The sequence below is a fragment of the Microtus pennsylvanicus genome, chromosome 3, assembly GCF_037038515.1.
Source record: "Microtus pennsylvanicus isolate mMicPen1 chromosome 3, mMicPen1.hap1, whole genome shotgun sequence".
In the NCBI taxonomy this organism is placed as follows: Eukaryota; Metazoa; Chordata; class Mammalia; order Rodentia; family Cricetidae; genus Microtus; species Microtus pennsylvanicus.
Window position 1 is genome coordinate 63,149,332 of NC_134581.1, and position 12,180 is coordinate 63,161,511.

Genomic DNA, 12,180 nt, shown 5'->3' on the forward strand with positions numbered 1-12,180 from the left:
CTGGTGTGTGACTCAGCCTTTCTTCTCCCCAGAGTTCTCTCTCTGCCGAGAAGTCTTCTATAGGTCACCTGTACTCCTCTATCTAGCTACTGGTGGTTCGACCTTTTATTCCACAAATCACAGCAAACCACACACTTTACAAACATCCCACAACACATCCTTGACACTTGAACAAGTTGATCCTGAAGCTTAGTGTGTGTGTGTCTGTCTGTCTGTCTCTCTGTCTGTATGTATGTATGCCTTGGTGCTCTCATGGATGTCAAAGGACATCTTGCAGGATATCTTCGTCTCTTCTTCCACCATGAGTTTTAGGGAACCAAGTCTTTGTACTTGGCAGCAAGCACTTAAACCCACTGAGCCATCTTGACAGCTCAGAATGTGTCTGTGTGTGTGCACATGTGTCTGTCTGTCTGTCTCTGTGCCTTGGTGCTCACATGGAAGTCAGAGGACATCTTGCAGAAACTCTTCCTCTCCTTGCACTGTATGAGTGCTAGGGAACCAAGTCTTTGGAATTAGATGCAAGCACTTTAACCCACTGAGAAAATTAGTATTCATTCACGAATGTAGCTTATTCTCCAGGCTATATCCATTAATCCTGAATTATCTTTCCAAAAATGTCTTCTGTGACTTTAAAAATTGCTCTTTGTTAAATATAGACTCTAATCCAGTTGATACATTGCATTTATTTGTTTTTTCTTTTGTCTCTTGGTCCTGGAACTTGTCTGGTTTGTTGTTGTTTCCCCTGCCTCCCTATCTGATGATGTTGACTATGAGTCCAATCCGGTTGCTATTAGCAGCAATTCATGCCATGAATTTTCTTCATTGACTTTTAATTCCTTACCACCACAAACTGGAAGGAGGGTGTAGAGAGAGTCTCTCTTTAGAAATACAAATTTCTAAAGAAAATAAAAGATGGGGGAGGAGTCAAAACATATTTAAGTGCTGGAGTCCTCATCAAATATGTTTGTGGATGTAGATTCAATTACACACACACACACACACACCACATTGGTGGGCATGTTGAGGTAACTAGAACATACCGGTGATGGCTAATCTCCAGTGTCATCCTGAAGGGATTTAGAGTCACCCAGAAGATGCCCCAAGGGCATACCTTTCCAGAAAGTTCAACTGTACACAGAGACACATTCTGACTTGTACCACACCATGGACTATATCATTTCTAGACTTTAGTCCCTGATTGGAGAGAGAGAGAGAGAGAGAGAGAGAGAGAGAGAGAGAGAGAGAGAGACTAGCTAGCAGCAGCATTCATCTCTCTCTGCTCCTTGCTGCAGATGCCATGTGACCCACTGACTTGTGTTCCTGCTGCTGTGACTCTCAAACTGGTGAGTCAAAGCAACCTTCCCTTCCTTAATGTACTTTCCTCACTTAGTTTGTCAAATGGAGAAAAGTCAGTAGAATAATGCAACTCCCTCTCTGCCTTCACAGGGAGCATGAGCTGCGCCTGGTTGGCCTGGCCTGGGGTCTAGATTGTCCCTTTACTTATGGTACAGTGCAAAAGAGTATATACTGTACACAGACTTAATTCTTACACCCTGAACCCTAAACTGCCATGGATACTTATCGCCACCAAATCAGAACAGATTCTGACCCAAAGAACTCTTCCTGTGACTTGGCTAGAGTGAGGAGACAAGGGATCTTGACCCAAAGCCAAGAATTGATCCTTCCAACTTTGCACAGTATCCAGCTTTGATATCAAGTGACCTGGACAGTTGGGCCAGTCTGGAGAGGGTGGTGTGATAAATGGCCCAATCATCTGAACCAAGAAGTCCTGGACTTACTCCTATAACTCTGCGATCTCCAGCTCCTACCATTTAGGTATGTCTGCATGTCTTTTCTGATCATGAGATCAGTTTCTATATCCTAAATGCTATTAGAGATAGAGAAATGAGGACCCTGTAGGGACAAAAGGAGATCTGAGGCTTTGCTTCTTGCTTCTCAGCCCTGGATGTTGACATCTCTTTCTAAACCTCTCTGTCTGTCTCTCTGTGTGTGTCTCTCTCTCAGTGTGTGTATGTGTGTGTGTCTGTCTGTCTGTCTGTCTCTGTGTGTATGTGTATCTGTCAGTTTGTTTGTGTGTGAATGCTAGAGCTCAGAGGACAACTCTCAGGTGTCAGTTCTCTCTGTCCACCATGTGAATTCCAGGGATTAAACTCAGGTTGTCATGATTGGCAGGAAGGGCTTTGAACTGAGCCAACTCACTGGCTTCCTCTCTTTAATTAGGCAGTTTCAAATAGGCTGTCTCTAAGAACTGTTGTTTGGAGTGAGTGAAAAGAACAGAACACCTTCCTGGCATTGAGGAGCCTTAGACCTGGTTGTAGCCTACTGCAACCTCCAATCATGAAGGTCAATGAAGACTCATTTTAGGGGGAGATAACCCTGTGGTATTGATAGAGAGTCATCGAGGAAGGGGAATACCACAGGTAATTGCTATGATTCCAGGGACACTGACCTTCTGTTGCTTGGGCAAGGGGACATCTTCTGCTCCATGGGTGTGTAGAGGGCTCCAACAGGGAGCCCACACTGTGTTAGACTCTTTGGTAGAAAGCCCAGCAAAAACTCTGTAATTGGGGCTGGTGAAGAGATGTCTTTAGCTTCATTGTTTTGGAATGGTCATTTGTATCCACACCAGTCTAAGAAATGGAAATGGGAGAAGACATAGACAGGAGAGCCTGGGGTGGAAATTCAGACACTAAAGTTGGGAAACATAAGGTTTGTAAGACTCTTTTGCAGCCCTTGAATTCTGCGATGGGGTGAGGGCAAATTCCTGAGGGAACAGGACACATGACAGATAAATCTTCAGTGTCCTGATGTGTGGCTGAAAGTCAAACAGAAAGTATCCCGACTGAGTGGGAGAGTGAAGGAATAAAGGGAGGCTCAGAATCCGTGCTAAACAACCCCACCCTTCCATTTCCCCTGCAGCTGGTACAGATGGCATTGTTCCAGAACATCTCCTTGACCCCAGAGCTACTGGCCACTGCCATCTTCTGTATAGTATTTTATGTGGTCAAAGCTTTAAGAACCCGGGTCCCCAAAGGTCTGAAGAGTCCACCTGGTCCCTGGGGATGGCCCATCATTGGGCATATGCTGACCCTGGGGAAGAACCCACACCTGTCTCTGACCAAGCTGAGCAAGCAGTATGGGGACGTGCTGCAGATCCGCATTGGCTCCACCCCTGTGGTGGTGCTGAGTGGCCTGGACACCATCCGGCAGGCCCTGGTGAAGAAGGGAGATGACTTCAAGGGCCGACCAGACCTCTACAGTTTCACATTTATCACTGATGGCCAGAGCTTGACCTTTAACCAAGACACTGGACCTGTGTGGGTTGCCCGCCGCCGCCTAGCCATGGATGCTCTGAAGAGTTTCTCCATAGCCTCAGACCCAAACTCATCATCCTCTTGTTACTTAGAGGAGCATGTGAGCAAGGAGGCTAACCATCTAGTCAGCAAGTTCCAGAAGCAGATGGAAGAAGTTGGGCACTTCGAACCTGTCAACTTAGTGGTGGAATCAGTGGTTAATGTCATTGGAGCCATGTGCTTTGGGAAGAACTTCCCCCGGAAGAGCGAAGAGATGATGAGCATCGTGAAGAACAGCAACGACTTTGTAGAGAATGTCTCATCAGGGAATGCTGTGGACTTCTTCCCCATCTTGCGCTACCTGCCCAACCCAGGCCTCAAGAAGTTTAAGAACTTCAATGATAAATTTGTGCTGTTCCTACAGAAGACCGTCCAGGAGCACTATCAAGACTTCAACAAGGTGAGACCAGGAGGCAGAGAGTAAACCCATCACTCACAGGCCCAGAGAAATCTCCTCACATCCTTCTCCAAGGTACTTTTACTGCCATGTGCTCTCAAGTGCTAGGAAGGCTCAGGACCACTCAGAGACCTGTGACCTGCAGTCATGCCCTGTTCCCTACCTCTCCTGCCCCCAGGGCTACTCCTAACTCCAGAAAACAGGGGCAGGTGACTGGAGCCTTGGCAGAGCTTTGCAATATGGGGTGTTGTTCATCTAAAGGCCATTGTTCTGTAGGAACATGAACCTCAACAGGGGCTAAACTCCAGCTTCAGGACACTTTTCTTCCCTGGGTTCACACATACTTCTTCCTTCTCTGAAACCTGACCCCTGTGGATAGGGGAAGAAGGGTTGGTGGCACATGATTGACTATGCTCTATTTAGCGCTGATGCCAGTTCAAAACTCTGATTCCCAGACCAGTGCGCAGAAGACAAGGCAGAACCTAGGCACCGAGGACATCTCAAATGGGATAGGGCATGGTGTGACCTTTGGCTCTCGAAATGCTAAAGTTCCTCTAAATTTGGTTCCCCTAGAACAATATCCAGGACATCACAGGTGCCCTATTCATGCACACTGAGAACTCCAAAGACAACGGTGTCCAAATCCCCCAGGAGAAGATTGTCAACATTGTCAATGACCTCTTTGGAGCTGGTAGGAGCCATGCCCCGCCCCTTTCTCCATCAGTGGCTATTTACCCATACCCACCCTATCTACTAACTCACCAACCACATGGCAGGTGGCACAGGACAGACAAGTGTGATGTCATGATGTGCCATTAACTCCTGGGAGAAATCCACCCGGTCCTTATTGTTTTGGGCCCTTGGTTTTCCTACCTGGAAAGTAAAAGGGTTCTACAACCTGGAGTCCAGGTTTATAATTCCAGCAGCTGACTATGAAACCAGTCTTAAATAGGTTCTTCTTTGCTTTATTTGGTTGCTTCTTACTTGTTTTGTCTGAGACAAGGTCTCATCTCTGTATCCCACCCAGGCTGGTCTCAAACTTGGAAAAATTCTCCTGCCTTAGACTCTATAATGTTGGGATTCTAGGTATAAGACACCATGCTTGGCTTCAAGTTTCTGTTGAGGACTCAGCCCTTCCCTCAGGATATACAGGAATAGGAGCCCGAGAGGACAGGGCTTGTTCCATTTATGGCGAAGCTCATTTAAATCTTTTCCTTCTCCCTGTTGTCCTTTCTCCTTCTCCCCACTCCCTGCTGCCCAGGATTTGACACAGTCACAACAGCCATCTCCTGGAGCCTTTTGCTCCTTGTGACACGGCCCAATGTGCAGAGGAAGATCCACAGGGAGCTGGGTATGTGTTGCTCTCGACCCTAGAGTCAGAGAAGCCGTGAGCTTCCAGGTCACTTGTAGATCTACAAATACGTGTTCACGTGTCTACTATGTGTAAGTCCTAGGACATAGCATCCTCCACTTGTGCACATAAGGCGTGGGTGGACCATACATGTTCATGTGTCTACTATGTGTAAGTCTTAGGAACATAGCATCCCCCACCTGTGTACATGAGTTATGGATGGACCATGGGGTCTCAGAAACGTGCGTAAACATAGCCAACATAGAGTGACCCTAGTATAACAAGGACACATGTGTGTGAGGCAGACAACACCCCATGAGCTCTGCCTGTGCTTTGCAGACACAGTGATTGGCAGGGATCGGCAACCACGGCTTTCTGACAGACCTCAGCTGCCCTATCTGGAGGCCTTCATCCTGGAGACCTTCCGATACACATCCTTTGTCCCTTTTACCATCCCCCACAGGTAAGGGCCCTCTTCTGTGACCCCTAAGTTGTCATACTGTTCACCTACCCTGTTCGTGATTTCTGGGAACAACTCAGGCTGTATCTCCTTACTAAACATGGTAAATTCAACATCTGACCTCACAATCTCTGGTCTACCCCTACCCAGTCTAGTCGCTATGGCCTCAGCAGTCACTCACCTCCACTTGTGAATGTTCTCTATAGAATCTTCTGCTCCAGCCAGGCCCTCCTCACCGTCCCTCACAAGGGTAATCCAAATACCTGTCAACTTTGCTTAAACCAGACCTTCTGCCCAGAGATGCGTCTAACCACTTATCTGGCTCCCAAACTCTACTCTTACCAAAGGTCAATCCTGAGATACGAGTCTTCTTCCATCTAGAAGCCTCTTTTGGCTATCGGCCAAGTAGAGCTTTATCCTCCAGGATTTGTAAGATTTACAGCCCAAGTTCCCCGACTGTGAGAGTGAACATTCACCTCTGCCCACCCCATAGGCTAGTTATTCCTGGTACAAAATCTGCAAACTCCCCAGGGCAAGGCCCATCCCCTGATTGCTTGGCTTCAGAGACTGCCCCAGTGCACATCTGACCACTGTGGATCAATGATCATGTACCCTGTAAAGATTTGACACTTGTATTGATTTAATCAATTGCTGATTAGTCAGTAACCAGATAGGAAGTATAGGCAGGGCAAGTAGAGTAGGAGAATTCTGGGGGAAAAAAAATGCTAAATCTGCAGTTGTCACCCAGACACAGAGGAAACAAGATGAGAATGTCTCACTGATAAAGGTACCAAGCCATGTAACTAACACAGACAAGAATTATGAGTTAATGTTAGATGTAAGGTTTAGTTAATAAGAAGCCTGAACTAATAGGCCTAATAGTCTATAAGTAATGTAGGCCTCTGTGTTTCATGGTGACTGAATGACATTGGGTCAGAATGGGACAGAAACCTCTGCCAACATCTGGGCACAAGATAAGTCTAGTAAACATGCTCCAAAAGCACAGAGAAACCCTGTCTCGAAACACCCCCCCAAAAAAAGAAAGAAAAGTCTAGTAAAGAAGTGTTGAAGTTGTAGGACAGGATCCCGGCAAAAGGAAGGATAATCCCCCCATGTTCCCCGCCCTTCACATGACCTTTCAGTATGGAACTTGGAGACTGTGGTAATCAGACACTGGGATGCAGTGGAGGGAGGAACAGGCCACACCACAGCCTCTCCAAGCCCTGACTGGACAGAGCTCTCTTCTCTCCTCAGCACAACGAGGGACACCTCACTGAATGGCTTCCACATTCCTAAGGAGCGCTGTATCTTCATAAACCAGTGGCAGGTCAACCATGACGAGTGAGTACTTAGCCCTGGCGGGAAGGTCAATGCTCAGTATCAGGAAGGTTGTCTGTCCCTTCGGGAACTGCTTATATGAGGACCAACACTCACTGCTACCTAGCCTGTCCCAAGTGACAAAACTTAGAGCCACTTCCACAAACTCAGGGTACAGAAGAACTTAACTAGGTATCTGGTGTGGATGGTGAATCCTGTAATCCAGTCTCCTTGGGAGGCTAGGCAGGAGGATTAGAGTGAGCTCAAGGCCAGTCTGAACTTCTTGGTGAGTTTTAGGCTAGCCTAGACTGCATGTGTCTCTCAAGAAAGGAAAAAAGGAAGGAAAGAAGAAAGGAGAGAGGTCAGTTTTTAGTTCATAAAGGAAGCATAAGCCAAGCAAGCCCATGATTCCCTCTTGCTACAGGCATACAGAGAATATGAGGGAGAGAAATATATTTTCCTTCTTTCAATTTCCTTTTGATAAAGCATTATTTCCTTCAAGAAATGAATCAGAGCACTGGTAGTGTATGTGATGTGGATGGTCCTAGGATCAATTCCCAGAACCACACACACACAAAAAAAAAGGAACTAATAAAACCACTATCAGTCATTTGGTTGTGTTCCGATACACCTTAATCCCATCACTTGGGAGGCAGAAGCAGGCTGACCTCTCAATTCTCTGAGAGCCTGGTCTATAGAAAGAGTTCCAGGACAGACCCTGTCTTGAAAAACCAACACAACAAACCAAACCACCATCTTGCATCATGGAAATGGTTCAGCAGGTAAAGGCATGTGCTTCCATACCTAACATCCTGAGTTCAATCCCAAGACCTCACAGGGTAGAAGGGGAGAGCTGACTCCTGCATGTTGTCCTCTGACCTTCACATGCATACGAAAATATAAATAAATTATAATTTAAAAATTGAAAATAATCAAAATCCATTCTCCTTACGGTGGGTCATTTTAGAGAAAATGTTTTTTTCAGAAGCACTATCATGATTGGAGGTGCAGCTCTGTGGGTAGAGTGCCCTCTACTGTGCTCAAAGCCCAGGTCCATCCCCAGCACCAGGTGTGGAAACCCAGGCCTTCATCCTAGCACTTGGAGGTAGATGCAGAAGGGTCAGAATCTCACACAAGGTGACCTGGGGTCATCTATGGAGTTCAAGGCCAACTTCAAACCCACAGAAGCAAACAAACACAAGTGTGAAAGCAAACACAAAAGAACCATCACAAAGGAGATAAACACCGAGTCTGGTACCTTCCCCACAGGCTCTTGTTACCCTCAGTCTTTTCTAACACCACGTTCTCACAGAAGCTGGGAGGACATAGCTCCCCTTTCCTCCCAGAGCCCACCCACTCAGATCCTGTCTGTTCCTCTTGCAGAAAGCAGTGGGAAGACCCCTTTGAGTTCTGTCCAGAGCGGTTTCTTACTGAGGACAGCACAGCCATCAACAAGACTCTGAGTGAAAAGGTCATGATTTTTGGCCTGGGAAAGCGTCGGTGCATTGGAGAGACCCCGGCCAAGTGGGAAGTCTTCCTCTTCTTAGCCATCCTGCTGCAGCAGCTGGAGTTCAGCGTGCCACCAGGCCTCAAGGTGGACCTGACACCAACCTACGGGCTGACCATGAAGCCTCCGATCTGCAAACACCTTCAGGCATGGCCACGCTTTTCCAAGTGAAGATGGCCGAGACGGGAAGAGGCAGCCATGTGGCTGTCACCTTTGTTTTTTCCTTCCTTTCTATATGACAGCTTTTTTGGAGTACAAATCTTTCACCATTTAATTCACTTCCAATCAATTTTAGAATATTGTCTGTCATAATCCCCATACCTGTACCCATTAAGATTCTTGACTATTCCTCCTAACCCGTCTCCCTTGCCCCTCCAGATGCCAATCTAGCTTTTGACAAGTAGATTTGCCTACTCTCGCCATTTCACACAAACCCCATGATGTGTGGTCTGTGACTGGCTCTTTTCACTTCACACAGTTCTTTCAAAGTTCATTCATGTGGTCTGTAGGGTAATAAACATCGGTTGCTTTGAGCCTGCGACTCCAAGCAGCCCTCATTCTGTTTCCTCATAGTTAATGTGGGCTCCTCTTTCCTGCTTTCTCTTCCTCTCTTCTTCTAGGACTTCAGTCTTTGAATACTTAAAAGGGACAGCGAGGAAGGAACCAGCCTGTGGTGGACATGTCGTCCCTATATCCTATCCTCAAAAAGTAGAAGCTGTGACTCTTCGTGGTCAGGGGAGAATCACAACCCCAGATGTATGTGGGTTGACTGGAGAGTGAAGACAGGGACCTGGCCAGATGATTTTGTGGCCAAAAGTGATCATTGTGTAAGCCTGAGGACCTAGGTTTGAACCCCAAGGACTCATGTTTAACATTGGGACGTGGCCATACCTGCCTATAACCCCAAAGCTATGAGGCAGAGACAGGTAGGTTCTGTGAGCTTACTGGCCAGCCTAGCCAAGCAGCCAGCTCACAGGTGCAATACATAATCCTGTCTCAGAGGAATAAGGCTTAGAGTGACAGAGTAGGATCCCTGCCACACTTCTCTGGCCTCTGAATGCACATGCAGGAGTTGGACGTGCACACCCCACATACATGCGCACATACACACCCCACATACATGTGCACATACACACAAACACAAAAGAGGAAAAGGGACTTACAGGACGGAAGATAATTATAAAATGTACATTATGTCAGGGACATGCAAAGACCTTCTATAATTCAAAAACACCCCAGTTCAAAAGTTTACAAGGGACTTGAGTCAACGATTCTCTTAAAAATATAAGCAATCGGGCTAAAGAGATGGCTCAGTGATTAAAGAGCCCTGGCTTCTCTTCCAGAGGCTCCTTGTTCAATTCCCAGCAACTAAATGGTCACTCACAGCTGTCTATAGCTGTACTTTTAGGGGATCTGATGTCCTCTTATGACCTCAACAGGTACCAGGCATGCATATGAAACAGAAATATATAACATACTGCCAAACATCCATACACATAAAAATAAATAAATCTCTAAAAATATATGGACCAATGAACGTAAGGCAAGATGTCCAATACCATAAGTCACTAGGGAAACATAAATGAAAACCACAATAAGATGAGGTGGGTAGCAAACACCTGTGAGCCCAGTCACACAGGAGACTGATAGGAGGGTCATTTGTGTCCAGGAGTTCACTATAAGTATGGGCACCATAGCAAAATCCTATTCCCACAAAATCAAATTTAGCTAGATGTAGTGACATATGTTTTTAATCTTAGCACTTACAAGGCTGAGGCAGGAGGATCTTTATGCATTTAAGCTCAACCAAAGCTAGTGAGAGCTTGTCTCAATAAATAAATAAATGTAATAGATATCCATGGCACCACTTGTCACGTACAATTGAGTCCATCATGAAGGGAAGTCAAGGCAGGAACTCAAGGTACAGGAACCTTGAGGCAGGAATTCAAGCAGAAACCATAGAGAAACACTGCTTCCTGGCTTAGTGCTTTCTTACACAACTCAGGACCACTTGGCTGGGAGTGGCACTGCCCACAGTGGGCTGGACCCTCCCACACCAATCATTAACCAAGAAAATGTCCATATACATGTCCTCTGATCAGTCTAAGGGAGACAGTTTCTCAGTTGAGGTTCCTTATTTCCAAGTGACCCTAGTTTCTGACAAGTTGATAAGTAGGATGTCACTAATTTTTTAAATGGAACATGATAAGTATTGGGGAGCATGTGGAAAAAGTATAACCTTCATATGTTGCTGGTGGAAATACACTCTGTTTCAGCCTCCGTGAAGAGTGATTCAGTAGTCCCCCATGGAGATAAACACAGATTTATCTATGATGTGACCACACCGCTCCTGCTCCTCCATACCCTCCCTACCAAGACAGAGTGTATCTCCTCAAACTGTAATCCCTGTAAAGTCTTCCTCCCTAAGTGGATCCCTGTGAGGTATCTGGACACAGCCCTGAGAAAGGACTCATACATGTGGTCAGCTCACAGAAAGGAACACTGGTCAGCCCAAAGTAGATAAATCTGCATAAGAACTAGAGGTTTCCATAGGTGTAGAGAAGGCAAGAATGAGGAGCTGGGTTGTTTTTTGTTTTCTTTAGTTATTTTGGTTTTTTTATTTTTTTGACTTGGTATTTAAGGAATATAATTTCTGTTTGAGATTATGAAAGAATTCTAGAAAGGGGATGGTCATTGTTTTGTTTTGTTTGTTGTTTGTTTTAGTTTTCTGAGACAGGGTTTCTCTCTGTAGCACTGCTGTTCTAGAACTTACTCAGTAGACCAGGCTGGCCTCAAACCCAGAGATTCACCTTCCTCTACTTCCCAAGGGCTGGGATTAAAGGCATGCGCTACTATGTCGGATTCCATCTGCACGCTTGCTCCTTCAGTTCATTTCTGCTCTCTCTCTCTCTCTTTTTTTTTTTTTTTTTTTTTTGGTTTTTCGAGACAGGGTTTCTCTGTGGTTTTGGAGCCTGTCCTGGAACTAGCTCTTGTAGACCAGGCTGGTCTCGAACTCACAGAGATCCGCCTGCCTCTGCCTCCCAAGTGCTGGGATTAAAGGCGTGTGCCACCACCGCCCGGCCATTTCTGCTCTCTTTAAGGCTCAGAAAGTTCCAACTAAATATGTCCAACAAGTTATGATTCTCTGAAATAAGAAAAAGCCAGACCTATTTCCAAAGACGTTAGTTGTCTTTGAACTAACAGCCTAGAGAGCCATATCATGGTTGTCTGTGACTTTGAAAACAATAAATATTGGGAGTATATATTTTAAAAAGATAATGTTGGAGCTCCTAATGACTGGTCAAAGTGACTGTGAAATGCTCATTCCTGAGTGGAACGTCTGTGTGGACAGTTTGGAGACTTGCGGAAGAGGAAGTGGAAAGACTGGTGGGTGCTTTGGCCCACAACCTCCCCTCTTCATGTAGTATGCTGCTTAACTTTGGCCAGCTCCATACAAAGTTCCAGACAGATGGCTCAGCAGTTTAGAGCAGGTACTGCTCCTCTGGAGTTTCCTTTCCCAGCATGCACATCGGGAGCTCACAACTGCCTGTAACTCCATGTCCAGAGGACAAAACACCTTGACCTCTGTAAGCACTCACACATACACACAGATACACACACGTACAAGACACACACCCGCACAACTACACACATTTTAAAAATAAGATAGATCTTCTTTTTAAAAAGTAATAATAATAATGTTTAGGAGGTGAAAGCAGGGCCAACCTGTGAAAAACTCTGGAGCAATGGAGCCCCTTTCTGGAGTTCCATCTG

General features: G+C 45.9%; 1 protein-coding gene across 1 annotated transcript; it reads left to right on the forward strand.

Moving 5' to 3' along the window:
* The first annotated feature begins 1,765 nt into the window (after nt 1-1,765).
* On the forward strand, nt 1,766-8,936 carry LOC142847038 (cytochrome P450 1A2-like). Its single transcript, XM_075967782.1, has 7 exons — nt 1,766-1,836; nt 2,941-3,774; nt 4,345-4,462; nt 5,033-5,122; nt 5,462-5,585; nt 6,837-6,923; nt 8,283-8,936. Exons 2-7 carry the CDS (start codon nt 2,950-2,952, stop codon nt 8,575-8,577), a joined length of 1,539 nt encoding a protein of 512 aa, XP_075823897.1. The 5' UTR covers nt 1,766-1,836; nt 2,941-2,949; the 3' UTR covers nt 8,578-8,936.
* Nucleotides 8,937-12,180: the final 3,244 nt, after the last annotated feature.

What these genes read in the sequence shown, in the direction of transcription:
- LOC142847038 (XM_075967782.1), top strand. Translation starts at nt 2,950, where the DNA reads ATGGCATTGTTCCAGAACATCTCCTTGACCCCAGAGCTACTGGCCACT. An exon ending in CCTTTTACCATCCCCCACAG is followed by an intron (nt 5,586 to 6,836) that starts GTAAGGGCCCTC and finishes TTCTCTCCTCAG; the next exon opens with CACAACGAGGGACACCTCAC. An exon ending in TGGCAGGTCAACCATGACGA is followed by an intron (nt 6,924 to 8,282) that starts GTGAGTACTTAG and finishes TTCCTCTTGCAG; the next exon opens with AAAGCAGTGGGAAGACCCCT.